Source organism: Musca domestica, unplaced genomic scaffold (genome assembly GCF_030504385.1).
Source record: "Musca domestica strain aabys unplaced genomic scaffold, Musca_domestica.polishedcontigs.V.1.1 2, whole genome shotgun sequence".
Classification (NCBI taxonomy): Eukaryota; Metazoa; Arthropoda; class Insecta; order Diptera; family Muscidae; genus Musca; species Musca domestica.
In genome coordinates this window covers 11,132,238-11,157,615 of record NW_026712249.1, presented here as the reverse complement: position 1 = coordinate 11,157,615, position 25,378 = coordinate 11,132,238, and the positions used below count along the sequence as shown (strand labels likewise).

Here is a 25,378-nt window from a genome sequence, read left to right as displayed (position 1 = left end):
TCTTGTGTTGATAGAAATATTGCAATGAACTAAGTCTGAAAGGAATCTGATGTTAATATTCCGTTTCATGAGCTTAATGAATATTCAGAATATTAACCCATTGTGGGGAAGGTACTAGAAGGAGTTGACCGACAAATCCCATATTCACATCTAATCTTGTGTTAGTAGAAAAAGAGAAATCTGTAAAATATGCTGTGGATGTTTATTCCGGATTTTAGAATCTTTTTGGTTATTGAAAACTTTGACCCTTTTTGGGGGAGGTACCAGCAGGAATGTTGCGATCTCTACCATCTTTACAACAAATCTTGTGTTGATAGAAATATTGAATGGAATCGGATGTTCATTTCGCGTCTTACGAGCTTCATGGATATTCAAAATTTTGACCTTTTGTGGTGGTAGGTAAACCAATATATTCCGTTAAAAGAAATATTGTGATGTGTGTAATAAGAAGAGAACCGGAGGCTTCTTTTGGATTTTATGATCGTTTTTGTTATTTAAAACGTTGACCCTCTGTGGGGGGGGGGGGGTACCAGAAGGAATGGCCCGATCTCTACCATCTATATAACAGATATTGTATTGATGGAAATATTGAGATGTACCAAGTCTGAATGGAATCGGTTGTTAATTTCGTGTTTTATGAGCTTCATGGATATTCAAAATTTTGACTCTTTGTGGGGGAGGTACCAGAAGGAGTGGACCGACATATTCAACTTTCACACCAGACCTTGGGTTAATAATAAAAATATTATGAAGTGTGTAATTTGAAGACAATCGGACTCCTACATCACATTTTATAAGATTTATATTATTCAAAATTTTGACCCTTTATGGGGGAGGTACTGAATGAAGTGGACTGATATTGTTAATTTTCCCACCTGGCCTTGCACTGATGCAAATATTAGGATTCGCAAAGGTGGAACAAAATGGGATTATCCTTTGCCTTTCTGGGCAGTATTTTTTTTTTTTTTTTTTTTTTTTTTTTTTGGAAAATTTCGACCTTTTGTGTGGAATGTACCAGAAGCTGTGGACCGATATGGTACATCTCCGAATTCGATGTAAGTTTTATAATAATATTATGATACACCAAGTTTGGTCCAAATCTGATACTCCCTTCGAAAGTTATCGTGCGCACCAACAAGACAGACAGACAGGCGGACGGACAGACATCGCTAGACCGACTCCAAATGTCCTGAAACGGATTTGGTCCAAAGAGACCTAGGGTCTTAAAACGTTATTTCGATGAGGCACGTTTTTGACCATATCAAATGATATATACCCTCTCTTGCCATATGGCTGAGGGAACAATATTTCCTTTACATATTTGTATATGTTCAAAATTTTAGACTTTTTTACCCTCCCCCTATTCCATCTTACAACGTTTATGGTATGTATGTTCATGTATGTTTGATTTACATTTTTATTATATTATGCGCAATTAAGAAACATTCAATGGTAGCTGCTGAACTATGGCAAAAAAGAAAAAGAACAAGAAACTGCAACAGTTCCTCACATAAAACTCACATGTAAATTTGTAGCTTAAGCATGCCAGCATTGGTGTGCGTGTATATGTGTGTGTGCGTGTGATATCATCTATGGTTAACATGTTGCATGTTAAATGTCTACCAATTTCGTTGTGCAAATTTTGCATTTTATTCTTTGTTGCACAACGAATCGCCATCACGGATATCAATCTTCAGCTAGAAGTAGAAGAATCTCGACCTAGACCTTAGTTAGTTTATGCGTCTAGTGTTATATTTTATGAATATTGCGTGCGCATGCGCAACAATTTTCTTAAGCCGGGCAAATGCTGTGCCAGCGTTTCGTTATCTTCACATCATAATTGTTTTTGCGTTTTTTTTATTGGCGAACACGCCAAAGTCATTGTCAAGTGTATACTTAGGTATTTGGCCTTTCTTTGCAGAATGATGGGGGAGGGGCAGCAGTAAATATTTTATGCATTCTTTATGTCGCCATATAAAGTTGAGATAAAATTTAGATAAAAAAATTTACATCTTACAAATGATAGTTATACTGTAATTAAAAAAGCACTTTGAAGACTTTACGCACTTTAAACACCTAACATGGGGAAGGTGTGAGAATGGCGTGTTGGCAGAATGTAGACAAGCTATGGAAGGGAAGTCTACTCAAAAAATATATCGCTGAAAAGAGAAGAGAAGAAACTTACAGGAGAAACTGTGGGAAAGTTCCCTTCGGATTCGATTATCTACATATGTCAAGAAGTAAAAAGCCACTAAAGAAATGTTAAATGTTGGGTGATACCCTACACTGCTATGCTTATTCAATAGAAAAAAAGTTTAAATTGGAAATTTATGTGAAGTAGATCATACCAACTACAAGGTGAGATAAAAAACTGCAACAAAATCAAACGCCATAATTTTTACTTTTTTTTTTTAAATTTTATTGAATGAAAACAAAAAATGTCGGAAATAGCATCAAATGTTAGAATAAGTTTAGATTTGTTTGAATTGGTCACTTTTGGTACGAATTATGGCCTTCAAACGGCCAATGAAACCATCGTATGCTGCCCGAATGTTGCTCTGCGGTATTTTGGCCCATTCCCAGCGAAGGGTTTGCTTGAGGTGATCGACACTTGGATATTTTTTAGTGCCAACCTTGCTTTCGAAAATTCTCCAGACTCCATAGTCCAATGGATTGATATCCGGAGATTTTGGTGGCCATTGTGCGCTGGAAATGAAACGAGGAACCTCATTTTGTAACCATTCTTGGTTGGCGCGTGCTAAGTGCAATGGTGCTGAGTCCTGTTGGAATGTCCGAGGTCTGCGGCCAAAATGTTTGCGTTCCCAAGGCTTTAATACACCCTCCAGAATATTTTCGAGATAATATTTGGCATTTATTCTGATGCCATGATCGATTAATACGAGCGGAGAGCGACCATCGGCTGTTATGGCGGCCCACACCATCATCATGATCGGCGCTTGAGTTGTGGTGGCCAACCGAAGGTGCATATTTTCGGCAGACTTCTTTGACAAATAAGCATGATCAGTTTGTTTGTTTACAAACTGCTGGACAACGAATGTTTTCTCATTGAAGCGGAGAAAACCAAATTCAACAGTTAACCACTTTCGGCCAAGCGAAGCAACTCTTTGGCTCTATTGAGTCTATTTTCTTTATGTTGCGGTGTAAGTTCTTGCACCTTTTTGAAATTTCAATGGCTTTACCCTCAGCTCGTTTTTCAATATTTGCCGAATGAAATATTGTTCAACTTACGAGCCATTTTTCGGCCACTGCCACACGGGTTTCGATCAAGTCGCTTCTTTACTTTTTGAACCATTTCTGCTGAAGTTGCTGTTTTCTTCCGTCCATTTCCTTGACGTCGGGCTACGCTACCAGTATCACGGTAACGAGCGATGGTACGAGATACAAAAGATTTATTCTCATTTAAATGCTGGAGTGCTTAACGATAGTCACTTGTGGTTTTCCAGCCAAATATAAGGAAATCAGACTATCACGCTCGAACTCCATCACGAATAACTTTTTTGTGTGGAAAATTCTCAGCAATATGCTTTTGTACGATTTTAAACAATATAATGAGCTGTCACTGGAATAATTTTAATAGCTGTCGGACGAGTGGCTTAGAAATGACAGCAGTCTGAAGTTGGTTGCAGTTTTTTTACCTTAACTTCGTCATTCCATTTGTAACTGCTCGAAATACTCATGTCAGACCCAACAAAGTATATATATTCTTGATCAGCGTAAAATTCTAACTCGATTTAGCGATGTCCGTCCGTGTGTCTGTCCATCTGTCTGTCTGTCTGTTGTAATCACGCTATCTTTCAAATGAATTGAGATAGATGGCTAAAATTTTGCACACGTGTTTATTTTTCCAGTAGGCAGGTTAAATGGGCCATGTAGCTCCACGTTTTCATATAGCCCCCTCTCGATATTCCGTATTTTGATGATTTTAGCGACATTATTCACCGGAATTGTTTCAAATTTGGTATTTGAAGTTCGAAACGGATACTACACCCTAAGACAGAAAATTGTCTGTGCAGGTCCACGTCTTTGTATAGCCCCCATATAAGGGTACCTCCCAATATTCGGTATTTTGATGATTTTAGCGTCATTATTCACCAGACTTGTTTCAAATTACGTATTTGGAGTTCATTATGAGAACTACAATCTGTGACAGGAAATTGTCTATGCAGGTTCAGATCTTCGTATAGGCCCCATATATCATTACCTCCCTATATTCGGTATTTTGACGATTTTAGGTACAGTACCCATGGAAATTGTTTGAGATGTGGTATTTGAATTTCGTAATAGATGCTACAGCCTGTGACAGATAATTGTCTATGCAGGTGCAGGTCTTCGCACAGCTCCGATATAACGGTATCTCCCTATATACGATATTTTGACGATTTTAGGTGCATTATTCACTGTTTAATTCAACTTTTGAGTTTGAATATGGTAATGGTGTATGACAAGCAATGTCTATGTAGGTCCACGTCGTATAGACCCCAATAGACGGCTATATTTGGTATTTTTAAAATTTTTTAAGAATTTTATTTTTTGAATATTTCCAAATTCGTTCCAAAAGGTGGAGGGTATTCAAAATTCGGCCCGGCCGAACTTACTGCTTCTTAACTTGTTTCATTTCACCGTTTGTGAACCTTATATGAATGCGTATCATGGCTTTAGAGCAGTGAAAATTTGTTTTCAGAGAGAACTAAAATATGGAAGGTACATCTAATTCAGAATCGATTTTCTCCAAATTTAACAGAGACATTGTTATCTCTCATGCCAAATAATATTTCTATAAAGTGCATGATATCATTTCGAAAAGGATACTGAATTTCGATTGAATTTGAAAATATCTATTCAATTTGGCCTGATATTACATATATGGTGAACAATAACCGTAAAATCGGATCAAGATATGTATGGAAGCTATAAGGAAATCTAAAATATGAATATCGAAAAAAATTGACAGAGGTATTTCTGATCTCCATCTGATACCCGGTACCATAAATCATTGTTGTGGAGGGCATATTACGAATATGGAGGACTTAAACTCCAAATTGGATGAAACATACATATGTCAACATATTGAGTATCAATTACTTTCAAAATGAGGGATACCCATATCAGAATGGATTTTTGGAATCTCAATATTCCATAATACTTATTTTTGTTTGTGAAGCAAGTTCTGTTGCTGTTAACAGTAATCTCATCATTTGCTAAATTCATATGTCGATTTGTTTCTCGGAACTTAGTAAATTATTTCCAATAATATAATTTGATTCTGTGAAAGCTGTTAACACCTTGTTGTGACACAACATAGTCTATTTAGCATTCTAACACTGGCTTTGGCTTCCATGAATTCTTAAAAAAAACTCTTTCCCAAAAAAAAAAAAACTCCAATAAAATGTAAATCATTTGGTATTGACGTCTTTTGTTTCAAAAACAAATAACAATTTTGGGCGGTCAGTAATTATTTAATCTTTAAATTTAACTACGAATAGAATAATAACAGAGAAATTTCCGAATATCAAAAAAATAATGCACCAACAACAAATAAAAGTGACAACAAAGGCAAAAACAAAACAAAAAATGTACCATGTCATGAGAAATCTCCCGTTGTTGATTTATTCGGTCGGTATTGACTTCTGAGTATTCAGTTAATTTAGTTCAATTTGCATGCATTAGCGCCTCCCGAAATGCGGTTAAATTCAATTTCAATGGATCATCCATCCAACAATGATCGGAAACAATTGATGCGCTCGCTTGGCTATGTGTGTGTGTTAGTTTGGTGGGGGGCTGTGACGCAGACAATGTGGTGTGTTATGTGTTTTGAATTTTTGAACTAATAAATAATTAATGAGTCGACTTAGTTTGGTTTCGTTGTGGGGGGCTGGGGTAGTACCACAAAATAATAAGACTGGCTTAATTATCAGTGATGGTCATCCATGATAGGCGAAAAAAGAGTAAAAGTACAATATTTGAAGATGTGAATCCTCTTAAAGACATATAAAAGTGTAGAGTAATGAGTGATTGCAAAGGCAAAAGTGCTGAAGCTAGAATCTTGAAAATATTGTCGTGTACGGGTGATATATTTCTTCAAATTTAAAACATTGTATTGATCAAAAATTCTAAAATTTGGAATGAGGGTCGCAAATGAGGCGTAGGAGAGCTGTACCGATATGGTTTTGGAAATATGTACTAAAAGTACCCAAAGCGTACTTAATGGAATTAAGTTTGGTATAGATTGGACGAATAAAGTTTGAAACCTGAAATTTTGCATTGGAGGTTGTTTAAGAAATACGTACTAAAAAGTACAAAGTGGTACAAAATCAGATTTTTATGTGAAGGAATAGAGTTGGAAATGTAAAGTATGGGATGAGGGTCTTCGAACAAAATGTGTACCACCAATAAAAATGTACTCGATATTGTACCATTGGTGAAGAGCGATTGCGAAGATCAATAATTATGAAATTTTATACACTCAACCAAACGGCTACAGAGGATATATGGCATTAGATAGGGCCAAATCGAGCCTCATCGAAATAACGGTTGAAGACCATTTTTGGAGCCGTTCTCCCGATGTCCGTGGCTCTGTCTGTCTGTCTAAGGGTTGGTGCGCACGATAACTCTCGAATCGAGTATCTGATTTTGTCTAAACTTGGTAAATCGAAATATAATTATCAAACTTAGATCGAGTTCGAAGATAGGCAATATAAGGCCACTGCAACTGGTACCTCCCCCACATTTTTAAAGAAAATAATTTAGCCAATACAACAAGAGAGAATCGTACAATTTTGTTTAAACTTTGCAAATCAAAATAATTGTATCACTTCTAGGTCAGGTGTGGAAATAGACAATATTGGCCCACTCCATCATGTGTCTTTCCTATAAAGGGTTACAATTTTGATTAACTATAACTCCACGTTTAAGGGTCTGATAGTTCAACAAAAATATTATTTAAATAACCCACGTTTAAGGGTCTAATAGTCCATAAAAAATATTCTTTGAAAAATCCACGCTTGAGGGTCTAATAGTCCATCGGAAATATTCTTTGGAAAATATACGTTTAAGGGTCTTATAGTCCATCAAAAATATTCTTTGAAAAATCCACGTTTAAGGGTCTAATAGCCCATCGAAAATTTTCTTTGAAAAATCCACGATTTTTAGTCTGATAGTTCATTAAAAGTATTTTTTGAATAATCCACGTTCAAAGGATTTTTCTTTGAAAAATCTACGTTTAAGGGTCTAAAAGTCCATCAAAATATTCTTTGAAAAATTCACGTTTAAGGGTCTAATAGTCCATCGAAAATGTTCTTTGAAAAATCCACGTTCCGGGGTTTGGTAGTCCCTCAAAAATAATCTTTAAAAAAATAACAGTTTTTCGGTCTGATAGTTCATTAAAAATATTCTTTAAATAATCCATGTTTATAGGTATGGTAGTCCATCTGGATCTGGTAGTCCATCAAAAATATTCTTTAATAAATCCACGTTTATGGATCTGGTAGTCCATCAAAAATATTCTTTAATAAATCCAGGTTTATGGATCTGGTAGTCCATCAAAAATACTCTTTAATAAATCCACGTTTATGGATCTGGTAGTCCATCAAAAATATTCTTTAATAAATCCAGGTTTATGGATCTGGTAGTCCATCAAAAATATTCTTTAATAAATCCAGGTTTATGGATCTGGTAGTCCATCAAAAATACTCTTTAATAAATCCACGTTTATGGATCTGGTAGTCCATCAAAAATATTCTTTAATAAATCCAGGTTTATGGATCTGGTAGTCCATCAAAAATATTCTTTAATAAATCCACGTTTATGGATCTGGTAGTCCATCAAAAATATTCTTTAATAAATCCACGTTTATGGGTCTAATAGTCCACCACAAATATTGATTAAAAATCCACATTTATGGATCTGATAGTCCATCCAAAAATCTTCCTTAAAAAATCTACGTTTATGGATCTGATAGTCCATTAAAAATATTCCTTAGGAATTCCACGTTTATGGGTCTATTGGACCTATCAAAAAGGTTCTACTATATGACTGGCCATCTCTGACAATGATTCATTCGTCATAATGTCAATGGCTTGATGGCTGGCTATTCAGTTTTAAATTTTATTCCCTCGTTATTATTTGCTGCTCTTGATAACAACCGAATAACAATTGTAAGCCCGGCCCGCCAGCTTTAGTTAAATTTCAATGTTTGTCTCTGTTTTGCGTAATTAAAAAAATGAATAAAAAATAACGATAAACTGAGATTACATTTGCAATGAGAAATCCCATGTTGTGACGTATTTTCCATACGACGGAATGACAAGCCAAAGGAAATGCCTTGAGAAAGTTCAAAATATTACGTCTTATTTCAAAAAAAGATAAATTTAACGGATTTACGTATTACATGGTCTAGTTGAAAGCGAAGATGGAAACAATTTTAAACATTATATGGCGGGAATATAAATAACGAATGTAGAATAATATAATAAAGAAATGTTCTTAAAAAAGTCTACATTTATGGATCGAGTAGTTTTTCAACAATAAAATAGCTCAAATCAAACATATTTTTTTTTAAATCAACGTTTATAGTCCATTAAAACTATTTTTTAAAAAATCCACATTTATAGTCCATAAATAATGTTAAAAAAACACGCTTATAGTCCATCAAAAAAAAAAAAAAAAATAATAATAATAATAATAATAATAATAAATAAATAAATAAAATAAAATTCCACGTTTATAGTTCATCACAAATATTAAAAAAAAAACACGCTTATAGTCCATCAAAAAATAAATAAAATAAAATAAAATTCCACGTTTATAGTTCATCAAAAATGTTTTTTTAAAAATCCACGTTTATGGGTCTAGTTTTTCATCAAAAATATTTTTTAAAAATCCACGTTTATGGGTCTAGTTGTTCATCAAAAATATTTTTTTAAAAATCCACGTTTATGGGTCTAGTTGTTCATCAAAAATATTTTTTTAAAAATCCACGTTTATGGGTCTAGTTGTTCATCAAAAATATTTTTTTAAAAATCCACGTTTATGGGTCTAGTTGTTCATCAAAAATATTTTTTTAAAAATCCACGTTTATGGGCCTAGTTGTTCATCAAAAATATTTTTTAAAAAATCCACGTTTATGGGTCTAGTTGTTTATCAAAAATATTTTTTAAAAAATCCACGTTTATGGGTCTAGTTGTTCATCAAAAATATTTTTTTTTTTAAAAATCCACGTTTACTGGTCTAATAGTCCATCAAAAATATTTTTTAGGAAATCCACGTTTACGGGTCTAATAGTCCATCAAAAATATTTTTTAAGAAATCCATGTTTACGGGTCTAATATTCCATCAAAAATATTCTTTAAAAAATCCACGTTTATGGATTTGTTCATCAAATATATTTTTTAAAAAATCCACGTTTATGGATTTGTTCATCAAATATATTTTTTTAAAAACCACGTTTATGGGTCTAGTTGTTCATCAAAAATATTTTTGAAGAAATCCACGTTTACGGGTCTAATAGTCCATCAAAAATATTTTTTAAGAAATCTTCGTAAAAAATCCATCCAAAAAATATTCTTTAAAAAAAATTCAGGGTTACGGGTCTAATAGTCCAAAAAATAAAATTATGCCAAGGATGTACGAAGAGTACTAAATTGTACGAAGTAATATAGTAGTGATTAATCGGCTGTGGCTACAACCAAGGAAATTTTCCTGAGGGTCGGTATTGAGCCAAATACAAAAATATTTTTTTTTTGCAAATATTATTTTTTTGTGGGTAGATATCAGAATTTCCCCTTTTGCTACGACGTGCCTTTATTGCTTGGCATTTCATTCCAATAACATATTTTTAAAATCTATTCTTAAACATATAAGTTACACTCCATCTCCTTATATGCATCGTCAACCATCTATGGAAAATCTCTAATTTATGCAACACCATTGTTTGTCGATTTAATAAATTTACAAGCCCAGTCCATGCCACAATTATGCAAGCCAGAACACAAAAGCAAAAGATAATTTCATAAATAAATGGCAATTTTGTTCTCTCTTAACATTGCATCTTACATTGACCGCGAACACGAATTGTTAATTGCCATTTGGAATGGGCTATATTTATCGATAATCGATTAATCTTTTATCATCGCCAACTCTTGTTCCATAAGGCGACATACATACATACAAGAGATGGACAGACGGACGGATGGCTGGACAACATGACCATAAATTGAACACCGTTTTGCTAATTGTAAATGAACTGGAGGCCAGAAAATTTATTGCTTTGCCAGTGACGATCTGATAAAGAGCTCTTTCGAAGCAGAGGCTGAAAAAAATGGAAAACTCACAGAAATGGCAAACATAATTTCAAACAATTCCAGTCATTTGAAGAAGTCTAAACATAGTGTCAGGACTTAAAAAAAGAAGCTAAACTTAGAACAGACTACTAGACAGGTTTGTCTTGTTTTTTATTTGGTGTAGTTGTATTTTGCCTTTTAGTTTCGGAGCTGCCACATTTTTGAGGACATTTGAGTTTTTAAATTTTTTACAGGTTTTATATATACTAACGATATACGACCAAATAGAAAAAATTATATTATTATACCCTCAGCCATATGGCTAGAGATTATTATTACATATGGCCAAAACGTACCTCATCGAAATGACGATTTTAGACCCTAGGTCTCGTTGGAACAAATCCTTTTTAGAACATTTGGAGTCGATCTAGAATTGATCTCGAATTATTATCAAACTTAGATTGAGTTGGGAGATGGGCAATATCGGTCCACTCCTTCTGGTACCTCACCCACAAAAGGTCGAAATTCTCAAAAACTATTTTAATGCACAGAAAGAGAAAAAAATAATAATTAACACCCGATTTAATTCAAACTTGTGACATATCAATATTACCATTAACACGAGATCTGTTATTAAGATGATAGAGATCGGACGATTTCTTCTGGTACCTCCCCACACAGTTCAAGATTTTTGAAAAGCAAAGCCTGAGCCAGAATGAACATTTTTTATGGAATATTCAATCCTTAAACCCGGATTTTTAGTGAATGTTTTTGATGGACTATTATAGCCATAAACGTGGATTTTTAGAGAAAATATTCTTTAAAAATTCCCTGAAAAACATTCTTTAAAAATTCCACGTTTATGGGTCTAATAGTTCATCAAGAATATTCCATAAAAAATTCACGTTTATGGGTCTTATAGTCCATAGTAGCTCATCAAACAAATTCTTTAAAAATTGTTATAGGTCCAATAGTTAATTTCAAAAAAAAAAAAAAAAAATCCTTCACAAATCCAAGTTTATGGATCCTTTTCATTTATGAATAGTCCATCCATATATTTTAAAAAATAAACGTTTATGGATAGTCCATCAAAAATATATTTTAAAAAATCCAATCAAAAATATATTTAAAAAAATCCACGTTTATGGATAGTGCATCAAAAATATATTTTAAAAAATCCAATAAAAAATATTTTTAAAAAAATCCACGTTTACGGATAGTCCATCAAAAATATATTTTAAAAAATCCAATCAAAAATATATTTAAAAAAATCCACGTTTATGGATAGTCCATCAAAAATATATTTAAAAAAATCCAATCAAAAATATATTTAAAAAAATCCACGTTTATGGATAGTGCATCAAAAATATATTTTAAAAAATCCAATCAAAAATATATTTAAAAAAATCCACGTTTATGGATAGTGCATCAAAATATATTTTAAAAAATCCAATCAAAAATATATTCAAAAAAATCCACGTTTATGGATAGTGCATCAAAAATATATTTTAAAAAATCTAATCAAAAATATATTTAAAAAAATCCACGTTTATGGATAGTCCATCAAAAATATATTTTAAAAAATCCAATCAAAAATATATTTAAAAAAATCCACATTTATGGGTAGTCCATCAAAAATATATTTTAAAAAATCCAATCAAAAATATATTTAAAAAATCCACGTTTATGGATAGTCCATCAAAAATATATTTTAAAAAATCCAATCAAAAATATATTTAAAAAAATCCACGTTTATGGATAGTCCATCAAAAATATATTTTAAAAAATCCAATCAAAAATATATTTAAAAAAAATCCACGTTTATGGATAGTCCATCAAAAATATATTTTAAAAAATCCAATCAAAAATATATTTAAAAAAATCCACGTTTATGGATAGTCCATCAAAAATATATTTAAAAAAATCCAATCAAAAATATATTTTAAAAAATCCACGTTTATGGATAGTGCATCAAAAATATATTTTAAAAAATCCAATCAAAAATATATTTAAAAAAATCCACGTTTATGGATAGTGCATCAAAAATATATTTTAAAAAATCCAATCAAAAATATATTTAAAAAAATCCACGTTTATGGATAGTCCATCAAAAATATATTTTAAAAAATCCAATCAAAAATATATTTAAAAAAAAATCCACGTTTATGGATAGTCCATCAAAAATATATTTTAAAAAATCCATTAAAAAATATATTTAAAAAAATCCACGTTTATGGATAGTGCATCAAAAATATATTTTAAAAAATCCAATCAAAAATATATTTAAAAAAATCCACGTTTATGGATAGTCCATCAAAAATATATTTTAAAAAATCCAATCAAAAATATATTTAAAAAAAATCCACGTTTATGGATAGTCCATCAAAAATATATTTTAAAAAATCCAATCAAAAATATATTTAAAAAAATCCACGTTTATGGATAGTGCATCAAAAATATATTTTAAAAAATCCAATCAAAAATATATTTAAAAAAATCCACGTTTATGGATAGTGCATCAAAAATATATTTTAAAAAATCCAATCAAAAATATATTTAAAAAAATCCACGTTTATGGATAGTGCATCAAAAATATATTTTAAAAAATCCAATCAAAAATATATTTAAAAAAATCCACGTTTATGGATAGTGCATCAAAAATATATTTTAAAAAATCCAATCAAAAATATATTTAAAAAAATCCACGTTTATGGATAGTGCATCAAAAATATATTTTAAAAAATCCAATCAAAAATATATTTAAAAAAATCCACGTTTATGAATAGTCCATCAAAAATATATTTTAAAAAATCCAATCAAAAATATATTTAAAAAAATCCACGTTTATGGATAGTCCATCAAAAATATATTTTAAAAAATCCAATCAAAAATATATTTAAAAAAATCCACGTTTATGGATAGTCCATCAAAAATATATTTTTTTAAAAATCCACGTTTATGGGTAGTCCATCAAAAATATATTTTAAAAAATCCAATCAAAAATATATTTAAAAAAATCCACGTTTATGGATAGTGCATCAAAAATATATTTTAAAAAATCCAATCAAAAATATATTTAAAAAAATCCACGTTTATGGATAGTGCATCAAAAATATATTTTAAAAAATCCAATCAAAAATATATTTAAAAAAATCCACGTTTATGGGTAGTCCATCAAAAATATATTTTAAAAAATCCAATCAAAAATATATTTAAAAAAATCCACGTTTATGGATAGTGCATCAAAAATATATTTTAAAAAATCCAATCAAAAATATATTTAAAAAAATCCACGTTTATGGATAGTGCATCAAAAATATATTTTAAAAAATCCAATCAAAAATATATTTAAAAAAATCCACGTTTATGGATAGTGCATCAAAAATATATTTTAAAAAATCCAATCAAAAATATATTTAAAAAAATCCACGTTTATGGATAGTGCATCAAAAATATATTTTAAAAAATCCAATCAAAAATATATTTAAAAAAATCCACGTTTATGGATAGTGCATCAAAAATATATTTTAAAAAATCCAATCAAAAATATATTTAAAAAAATCCACGTTTATGGATAGTCCATCAAAAATATATTTTAAAAAATCCAATCAAAAATATATTTAAAAAAATCCACGTTTATAGATAGTCCATCAAAAATATATTTTAAAAAATCCAATCAAAAATATATTTAAAAAAATCCACGTTTATGGATAGTCCATCAAAAATATATTTAAAAAAATCCACGTTTATGGATAGTGCATCAAAAATATATTTTAAAAAATCCAATCAAAAATATATTTAAAAAAATCCACGTTTATGGATAGTGCATCAAAAATATATTTTAAAAAATCCAATCAAAAATATATTTAAAAAAATCCACGTTTATGGATAGTGCATCAAAAATATATTTTAAAAAATCCAATCAAAAATATATTTAAACAAGTAAGCAAAGGCTACAGTCGAGCGGGGCCGACCGTTGAATACCCTACAACACTATAATAAACGATACAGTTTATATAGGCAAGATACTCGAAAGAATTCCACAAGATATTGTGACAAATAATAAAAGAAAACCATCAGGTTTCGTTCTCTAATTTTCGAATAATAGCAACCTTCACTAATTTTCTCATTTCCAATTTATTGGTAGATGTTGCACTTAAATGGTCTTCCTAGATCTGGAACCAATATTTCCCAAAGACCTATAATCTGTCAGAAGTGGCAAAAGATTAACATTTATTATTGGTTTTTGACTAAAACGCATCTATATGAGATACAGTCATTTGACTATATTCTTCAACGAAATCAGCGTTAATGAAATAGTCAGAAGTGCGTCTTTCCTGTATTTGTGAATTCTCCAAAAAGTCACTGGAATGGACATTTTCGTATTTTGTCTACAAAAGTTGGCAAACTCCTTCACACATTGAATATTTTTGGATGACCATCCAAAACTGCTTGGCTTTTGCAATGTCCGGTAATCCCCATTCCAATGTGCGTGAGGATCGGGTGATAATTACGACCTTCTGACAATTTTGCAGTTTTTTTGGTCCATTTCAACCCCTAAATATATGGCGATCATCTCCAAAAAGAATAGGCTTCTATTCTGACCCTCATCTTATCCCCATGCAAAATTTCGTAAGGATCGGGCCATAAATGCGATCTGTATATGATATCCTGATATCCTAACTACTTAGTTTTGTTAGCTGTAGAAATATTACCAAATGTTTAATTCAAAATGAAAATATGCCAAAAATATGACAAAATGGAAAAAATATGAGAAAATTTTACAAAATCAATATTTTCATCTTTAGAGAGATATTTGTATGCGTTTTTTAGACGTTTTTCCTTTACTGCCAAGAGGCCATTCTGAATTAATGAGAACTGTCGAAATCAGTTCAGCCGTTCTCGACATATAAGAGATCTTTCAAGCATATCTTCTTTGACAGACATATATATCGCATATATTTGCTATATATTAGATTTTTTGGATCTTAACATCAATGTAAAGATCAGAAGTAACCTTGTCATGGCTTTGTGAGTTCCCCGGGATATAAAATATTCGCAGTTTAATGAAAATTTTTAAAATTTTTCAACAAAAATGATATGGTCTATTTTACCCGCTAAATATTATCCGATGACCACCCAAATTGGTAAGCTTCTTCCCCGCCCTAAACTCTAGCTACATGCGAAATTCCGCGTCGATTGGTCTATAATTGCGACCTGTATAGCTACTGCAAAATCCGACATTTTTTCAGTATTTGGTCCATTTCAACCCCTAAACATTTGGCGATCATCTCCAAAAGAAATAGGCTTCTATTCTGACCCTAGCCCCACCTCCATTCTAAATTTCGTGAAGATCGGGCCATAATTGCGACCTGTAGAGTGATTACAAATTAACATGGACAGACGGACAGACGGACAGACGGACAGACGGACGGACGGACATACATAGCTAGATCGACTCAGCTCGACGAGCTAGGAAGATCCATATATACTTTCCTATGTGGGAAATCAATATTTCGTGGTGTTACATAATTTTTGGCCCAATCAAACTTATAATACCCCCAACACATAGTGTTGTAGGGTATAAAAAATCCACGTTTATGGATAGTGCATCAAAAATAAATTTTAAAAAATCCAATCAAAAATATATTTAAAAAAATCCACGTTTATGGATAGTCCATCAAAAATATATTTAAAAAAATCCAATCAAAAATATATTTAAAAAAATCCACGTTTATGGATAGTCCATCAAAAATATATTTTAAAAAATCCACGTTTATGGATAGTCCATCAAAAATATATTTTAAAAAATCCACGTTTATGGATAGTCCATCAAAAATATATTTTAAAAAATCCACGTTTATGGATAGTCCATCAAAAATATATTTTAAAAAATCCGCGTTTATGGATAGTGCTGTAGCTCATCAAACTAATTCTTTAAAAAAATCCGCGTATGGGTCCAATAGTTCATCAAAAAAAAAAAATCAGGGTTATGGATCCTTTTCATTTTGGTCGCCTTTGATTATCCGGCAACTCCGGCCAACATAAAATATAAGTGGCCATCTATAAAATATTTCAATCTTTTCCTGTACAATTTTCAAGTTGAAGTTAAGGTTGTTGTCTTGATCATAGTTGGTAGTTAGTAGCAACGACCAAGTCTTGTTTGCTGTTGATGTTGGTGGGTTTGTGTGTTCGTTCGACTGTCGCAGTGGCAATTAATAATGTTAAGCATGTTTAAGAAGTCTGCTCATGATGCCATAAAAAATCCCATATAAAAATAGATTTTCCACTTGTTTTCTTCTTTTTTTTTGTGGTTGGATCGATGGATGGTTGGTAGTTGAGTTCTTCGTTGGCTGCCTGGTTGGTTCCTGTTTTTTCTCCTTTTGAGCCAGAAGAAGCCAACACCAAAAGGAATCAACCTGGCGGCCACTGGCAACAGAATTGAAACCCCATCACTTGGCTTGGTAAGTGGTATTAACTGAAAATAGTGGTAGATAAAAATAGCTGCAATTGTTTCATTCTTTTTTTTTTTGTTCTCGATTCCCAATGGCTGGCAGAAAAACGTGTTTGTTATGGCCAAAACAATGCACATTCAAGCCTATCTGAAAAAGGAAGTTACATTTTTGTATATTCATGAATTATCCAGCTTTGGTGAGGAACGCGCAGGTGCAGCAGCCACATCCCTTTAGATTAGAAACATGAAATATATTTAATGGTTAATTTATCAATAATCTTTGGTTATTTTCGTTCTTTGCAGAGTCCGGATATTAGGCAATTTATAACCATTACCCTGCCGGAGCATTTACAGCCCAAGGATAGTGTGGATAATATTTTACACAGCAGGCAGGAGGATTTGCCCGAGGCCATAAATCGTGATTTAAGGGATATCGATGAGTTTTTACCAGAAGAGGTGGCAGCATTGCCACACGAGGCTCGCGATGTTCTGAAACGCTTACTGGAATTTGATGGCCAGAAGAGGTTACATTCTGTCAGAGCTTTGCAGAAAATTGCAATGTATAAGGATTTTAAAATTGAGGCGAAATATTTATTGAATGTAAGTAGAGGTGTATGTGGTAAGAAGGTTGTTTAAAATAATTTTTTTTGTTCAGAAAGACCTTGCAAAATTCCAAAAATGTAGTTGAAAACCATATTTTTCATAAACCCAAAATTTTTTGGGAAGTTCATAAAAAATAAAAAAATCGACGGCCCTTTTCTAAGAGTTTAGCCAGAAGGTCTTTTAACAATTCTACAGATTTTTTTTTTTTTCACAATTTTTGTCCTCATAAATATATAAAAAATAAGATTTATCTTTAAAAAATTATTTTCTTTGAAAAATTCACATTTTGAGGGTAAGAAAATACTAGAAACAATTTCTGAAATTTACAAAGGTATAAAAATGCACAAAAATTAGAGCGGGCCGGAAACGTTGGTCGAGGTTCGACTCTTGCAAAAAAGTTGCCGAAAAAAAATTCAAAAAAAGAAAAAAATAATAATAATAATAATAATAATAATAATAATAATAATAATAATAATAATAATAATAATAATAATAATAATAATAATAAATAAATAAAATAAATAATTAAAAAATTGTACTCGAAGCTGGACCAAACAGAATAGTGCCTAACTTTATATAAGACTAGCAAGTGCCCGCTACTACGTCAGCAAAGAGTCCACCTTACAATTTCAGATTCATTCCAAAAGTTCATGTTAGGCCTTTTAAGTACTCAAAATGGACAATTTGTTCAGTTTGACTATATTTTGTAATCAAAACGTCATACATCGTACTAAATTTTTAGACTTTCAGGTTTGTATTTATTTTTAAAGTTTTTTTCATTTTCGGGAAGAATAAGAAGAATTTGGTAGAATCATTGCACAATGGACCCACAACTAAATTTTCTGTCCAAAACTATTTCAACGTCTCCAATGAAAACCTCTGAAACCAACAGCGTCATCTATAACAAATTTCTGGATTCCAGCTCTATCCCTTCACCCAATACCAAATTTAGTACGTTTTAGTACTTTTCGCACAATTATAGTTCGCATTTCCAAACACACCTCAAAATCTCAATTGTAGATACCTTTGATATCAAATTTCACGGTTTCAGCTCCATCCCTTCACCCAATACTAAATTTTGGTACTATTTAGTACTTTTCATACAATTATAGTGCACATTTCCAAACCACGGCTAAATCTCAAAAACAGATACCAACAGTAATCTTAATATCAAATTTCAGAATTTTATATCTATTCTTTCACCCAATGTCAAATGTAGTACGATTCAGTACTTTTCGCACAATTATAGTACACATTTCGAAACCACCTCCATATGTTGCTACATATAAACAGCGACTTATATACTAAATTTCAGATTTCAAGCACAATCGGTTCATCTAATTCCAATTTATACGAAATATAGTACTATTTAGTACTTTTCGTGCACTTGTAGTACACATTTAGAAAACCACCTCCATATATATTCCAGATACCAACAATAAACTCAATATCAAATTTGAAGATTCCAGCTTTATCCCTTTACCTAATATCAAATTTGGTACTATTTAGTACTTTTCGTACTAAGATAAGACGAATTTTCAAATCATCTCTAAATTTCAAACACGAATATTATCAATAATTTAAATAACAAATATTACGGTCTCAGCTCTATTCCTTCTCCCGATACAAAAAAAAAAAAAAAAAAAAAAATAGTACCCTTCAGTACATTTCATATAATTATACCACACATTTCTGAAACCACCTCCACATGTTCAGACTACACATGAACTGTGACCCCAATACAAAATGTCAGATGGCACTTGTAGTACACTTTTTCAAAACTATCTCTTTATCACAAACCTACAAACAACAGAGACCCTAATGCAAAATTTAAAAACTTCAGTTTTTTTTCCGTTCGGCCTAAACCAAACTGTTCCAAATTTAATAAAATTTAGTACTGTTCGCACACTCATTACACATTTTCACCTTCATATATCAAATCTACAACAATATATTTTCCATATAAAATGTCTAAAAAAGTAAGAAGAAAGAAGGTTATTTGACTACATCTATGATGGGAGGTACCAGATGGAAGGACCTAGCCAGCTAAGTATATCGTTTTCAAATGTCCCAACCAGTATTACAGTGGCCCATATTTTTATACCCACTACACTATCAATTTAGATCAAATTCGAAGAAAGATTATACCAGCTCACTCCTGCTTGTACTTCTTACACAAACAGTCAATATTTTGAAAGGGAAAATGGAAAATATGGTCAAAGCGTAAAAAATTCTTTAAATCGAAGCTAACGTAAAATGCACGGATTCCAAGGAATCTTTATTCGAACATTTGCAAAAGTGTGGAAGAGGGGGAAATTGCTCTCTGTATTTTGGTTACTTCGCGATGTAAACTTTCAAAATGCCAATACACGTGTCTTCTTTTTTTAGATCTACTTTCATAATCTGCTGCTATTTTTTTTTTTGTTGACCAGTGTTATTTTCGTCTTTTTTCGTCATATTTTTTGTTATTTTAAAAATACAATTTTAGCTTTTTATTATTTTCCTTTCAGCTCCGTCCATTGGATATAATCAAAAACGACAACATCACTCTTTTTGATGGCGACGAGAACATACGAAGTGCCGAAAACAATATTGAGGCTGCTACACTATTCCAAAACTTTTGAAAAACTATGAAAATAATTCCTGAAATATCAAAAAATATTAAGAAATCCTGATGCCTTATTTAGAATCTCATTAAGCCATAAACATTCCAATTAAGCTCAATTTTAAAATGTACAATCAAGAGTTTTTTTTTTTTGTTTTATTTAAAAATTGTTATCAGAAAGACCGCGGCAGAAGACGATCTATGTATGCGAAAGGTTTCCAACCATAAACTATCTATAAGAGATCTATAGGTAGTCATCAGACTAAAGGAGACGTGTACATACATGGCCTAATAGATTTTGAAAATATATTTTATCCCAGAAAATATATTTTATCTCTATAGAGTGTGTCATACATGTATAATATCTTTCCGAGCAATGTACATTTTAGCACACATGATTTTACTAATTTTATAAGAAAATTTGACTGTTCGGATGGAGCTATAACTCTTTGTATATGTTTCAAAATTTTATGAGTTACCGACATATATCGGCAAAATTTTGATTGGAAATCTTAATTAAGGTTGACAGCAAAGTTGGCAGTAGGACTTGGATACTACTTAATTTGGCGCTAACTTGCCTAAAATTTTCGTTAATTAACGAAATTATAATAATTTTAATTTTAACGATTTTTGTTTTTTATTTAAAAATGAGTTAGGGAATCCCACTTTTGATGAAACATATACAGGGTAGTTAAAGCTCCATCTGAACCATCGAATTTTCTTCTACAATTAATTCGACTTTGTGTGTGTATTTTTTTTCATTTAATCAGTATTGACTGAGTCAAAAAATTAGTCGTGCATGAAAAGCAGAAACCCTTGCAATATTGTGATAAATATTCAGTTGAAGCCTATTTTTTCAAGGGTGATTTTAAGGCTCGGAGCTTAAAAAGGTTTCACTTAAGCAGGCTTAAGCAGTAACAAGCCCCATTGCTAACATTTGCTGTGCATCATGCAAAGCTACCACAATTAAATGAAATTTAGTCATCAAGGAACGAAAAGCGAAAGTGCGAGCAATGCCCAAGTCTAAAATGTGAGTATTTAATTAATTTTAGTTGTTTTTTTTGTTTGCTTTTTATGGCTTGCATAAATATTGAATACAATTCAAAATTGTGTTTTTGCAAAATTGAATTAGCGTTTAAAGTTAATCAGCCATTATTTGTGCCGCAGAAAGAAAAAATTTCAATATCAAATAGAGCCTTCTAGTGGTGAATAGTACACATAACCTCAATATGGACGTGCTTAATGAATTAAGTTCCCTAAAGTATGCAACAATTTAATTTAACATATTTTATGGGAAAATATGTTGCATGCGATATTTTTGTTGTTGAAGTATGCTATAAATATTTCTTTGCAATATTTTATAATCTACTTTATGATATTAGAGAGAAATGATGAATAAAGGAGTATTAAATGTATATATCTTTAGTTTTTTTAAATACATGCATATAAAATTCTTTGGAAGAGACAATTTATAGTGGAACCAACCTAAAACTTAAAAAATATAATAATTGAACCAATTGAATATTTAATTCATATATATTATAAACATATTTTGGGTTAAAGCCTTACTTTTTGTGAGTTTGTGCAAAAATCTTCAGTAAAGCATAATTTTAGAAGGATGACATCATAGACAAAAGTATTTTTCATCAAATATTATTATTAGTTACCAATGAAATCCTAAAATATTTTGCATCAATTTTGCATCAATATTAATTTCTTCATAAATTTTTCTTCAGACTTTTTACGAGCTGACGCCTGAAAGAAACTTAACATTTTATTTAAGGGTGAAGATGCCAAGAGAAGAAATATTTAACATAAATTTTCACTATAAATCTCAGAATAAATCATATATCTAGGTGCAATAGTTTTTATGAAAATGACATTCAAAGTAAAAAAAATATGTGTTTGCTTTTTTTCTGTTAATAAAATACGTATCTATTCCGAATCAAAATATACCTTTATACATCACTTTTTGGAAAAAGTGTCAAAGTAAGAATTATTCTAGATCAATTTTCAACATGAGACTCTGAACAAAAGAAATGTGTATACCTAATATGTACCATAAAAAAAATTAAATATTTTGTCTTTGTTTATTTCTGAAAAATTAATTAAGAAAAATATAGATAAAAAATTGGGGAATCTTTTCGGGATTTTTTTTTTTTTGTAAACTTGAGCAAAGTTTGGCCTTAATCTTAAAATACCTTTAATATAAATGAATTCCTGGCGTTTTGGTAAGATAAAGGCCTGTGACGTCATAATTTTTTCTTTTTTTAATTTTATTGAATGAAAGCAAAATAATACACCCTCCAGAATATTTTCGCGACAATATTCGGCATTTATTGTGATGCCACGGTCGATTCATACGAGCGGAGAGCGACCATCGGCTGTTATGGCGGGCCACACCATCACCATGGCCGGCGCTTTAGTTCTTGCGGCCAACCGAAGGTGCACATTTTCAGCTGACCTCTTTGACCTGACCTTTGACAACGAATGTTTTCTCATCGGAGCGGAAAAACCAAATTCGGCAGTTCACCACTTTCGGCCAAGCGAAGCAACTCAATAGCTCTTTTGACTTTTGGTCTACTTTCTTTCTGTTGCGGTCTAAGTTCTTGGACTTTTTGGAATTTCAATGGCTTTACCCCAAGCTCATTTTTCAATATTTGCCGAATGGAATATTGCGATATATTCAGCTCACGAGCCATTTTTCGGCCACTGCGGGGCGGGAATTATTTTTTTCGAACCTGTTTTTCTTCCGTCCACTTCCTTTACGTCGAGCTACGCTACCAGTATCACGGTAACAAACGATGGTACGAGATTTATTAACATTTAAATGCTGGAGTGCTTTTCCATATATATATATATACAGTGGTGGCCATATCATATGCAACTAAGATTCATCTACGTTAAAAGGCTATATAAATTTGTAAATTTCACAACGAAGTATATAAAGATGGGTTAATTATAGTCAATACGTTCTTACGATTTCAAATTATTATCAAAATGTGCAGCTTTTGTTTATATCTCTATGTTCACAGGTGTTTTGTTGACAAATATGAAATTTGGTGTGGTCAAAACATATGCAACTTTATATATTTGGTTTAAATAACGGCATTTTTACAATTTCCTTTGTTCTATTGTTCTTCTTATTATTAGCTAGAGACACTGCGTAAAGAGATTTAAAGCTACCTTCACATTTTTATTGCGTTGTTTTTTCACAAAGCTACAATAGAGTTTGGTCAAAAATGGCACGCGATAAATTTGGATTTGAGCTCAGACAACGAATTGTGACTGCGTATTCTTCTGGATTATCACAGAAATGTATTGCCGAGAAATATACCGTTCATAAAAGCTCCATATCGCGCATCATTAATAATTACAAAAAAAATTCACAAGTCTCTGTTATACACCGTGGTGGTCGAAGTCGAAAAACAAGCGATCGGACGGACAAATTAATAATCAGACACGTGAAAAAAGACCCATTTATATCTTCCTCTAAGATAGTGGAAAGATTTCAGTTGCCAGTTTCTGCTCGCACCATCCGTAGAAGACTTTTACAAGCCTCCCTCTGCGCAAGACGTCCTGCAAAAAAACCACTGATATCGAAGCGAAACCAGAAAAAGCGTTTGGAATTTGCTAAAGCTCATATAAATTGGACAGAGAGTAAATGGAGAACTATATTATTTAGTGATGAGTCCAAATTTAACATCATTGGTAGCGATGGCATGTGCTATGTAAGGCGACCAGAAGGAAAACGACTCGAAGCACGTTACTGTAAAAAAACGGTCAAGCATGGAGGGGGCAATATAATGGTGTGGGGTTGTTTTTCTGGTGCTGGAGTTGGCCCCCTACATAGAATTGTTGGTATTATGGATAGATTTATGTATAAAGACATATTGCAAAGGGTAATGCTCCCATTCGCAGAATATAATATGCCATTGCGGTGGGTCTTTCAACAGGACAACGACCCCAAACACGCTTCGAAGGTGGTCAAATCGTGGTTTGCCGATAATAGAGTTACGGTAATGGAATGGCCACCCCAATCCCCAGATTTAAACCCAATAGAGAACCTGTGGGAAATCGTAAACAAAAAAATTGATCGAGAAAATTGTACAAGTTTAGATGTTTTATTTTGCCGGCTGGAAGATGCCTGGAAATCAATCCCAAAAAGCGTCATTGACAATCTTATAGCGTCAATGCCTCGAAGATGTCAGGCTGTAATCGACAACAACGGATTTGCAACAAAATATTAACTTTATTTGCACTTTACTGAGCTCGATTTAATTAGTTGCATATGTTTTGGCCACTTCATAATAAGACTGAATATCTTTTTCTAATTTTTTTTATAAATGAATTGAATATCTATGGAGTATATGTTTTTTTTTCTTAAACTACAAGCAATAAAAAATAATATTTAAAAAAATAATTGCATAATTTTGTTTTCAGAAAAATTTTTCACGGTTTTTGGTAAAGGTTAGATTTCAGTTGCATATGATATGGCCACCACTGTATATATATATATATATATATATATATATGTGGTTTTCCATATATATATATATTTTGTGATATAAAGAAATCACACTATCCCGCTTGAATTCCATCACGAATAACTTTTTTTCTGGAAAATTCTCACCAAAATGCTTCTGTACGCTTGTAAACAATATAATGAACTGTCACTGGAATAATTTAAAAAGCTGTCGGACGGCTTAGAAATGACAGCAGTCGGAAGTTGGTTGCAGTTTTTTCATCTGGCCCTGTATTTTTTGGCATTTAAGATTTTTTCTATCTAATCTATCACATTAAATAATGAAATCTAATAACTTAATTTGCCGGAAAAATTGTTAGTCAGATGGGCTATCTGTGTGACCGGTTCATATGCCTCAAATAGATATGTATGTGTCGGAACGCCAACTAAAACTTCCATTTTTTTCTGAGTTTAAAAATAACAGCCTGAGTGGCAATGACATTGCCAGACTAAAAACCTTCCATGACAAAAAATAACAACTGTTAATAGATTTTTAAACCCTAATAATTAGTATTTAATATTGCATATATTAAAGAAAACAGACTTCACACAAACATATCTTAATATATTTTCAAAATTTTCTATATTTTAAAATGTAAAACTTCAAGAACTTCTCAATATTTCCCTAATTTTGACAATGACCTGAAACATATGATTTTCCAACCCTTATCAAACAACGCTGTAGAGCACAACAGCTGGTCTGTTAAAATATATACCGTTATATTGCTTATGGCTGTAGGTTAACAGCTTTGCACTGTTGCTATTTGTTCAAGAAGTGGTGGATATTTTGATGGAGTACGTGAGTGTATGTCGGTCGGTCAGTCAGTAGGTGTGTGTGTGTGTGTGTGTGTACTAGAGAAAGTGTTCGTCTAACGTTAAGAAGAAAAAAGTGT

The 25,378-nt window shown here is 31.7% G+C and overlaps 1 protein-coding gene across 2 annotated transcripts in view; it reads left to right on the top strand.

Annotated features, from left to right (window-relative positions):
• The window catches only part of LOC101888941 (serine/threonine-protein kinase S6KL), a 166,384-nt gene extending 146,279 nt beyond the window's left edge, over nt 1-20,105 (top strand). For both annotated transcript variants that reach the window (XM_005181829.4, XM_059121788.1), the window contains 2 exons: nt 17,056-17,352; nt 19,866-20,105. In XM_005181829.4, coding sequence (XP_005181886.1) covers nt 17,056-17,352; nt 19,866-19,979 — 411 coding nt within the window. In that variant the 3' untranslated portion in view covers nt 19,980-20,105. The remainder of the gene's footprint in view (nt 1-17,055; nt 17,353-19,865) is intronic.
• Nucleotides 20,106-25,378: the final 5,273 nt, after the last annotated feature.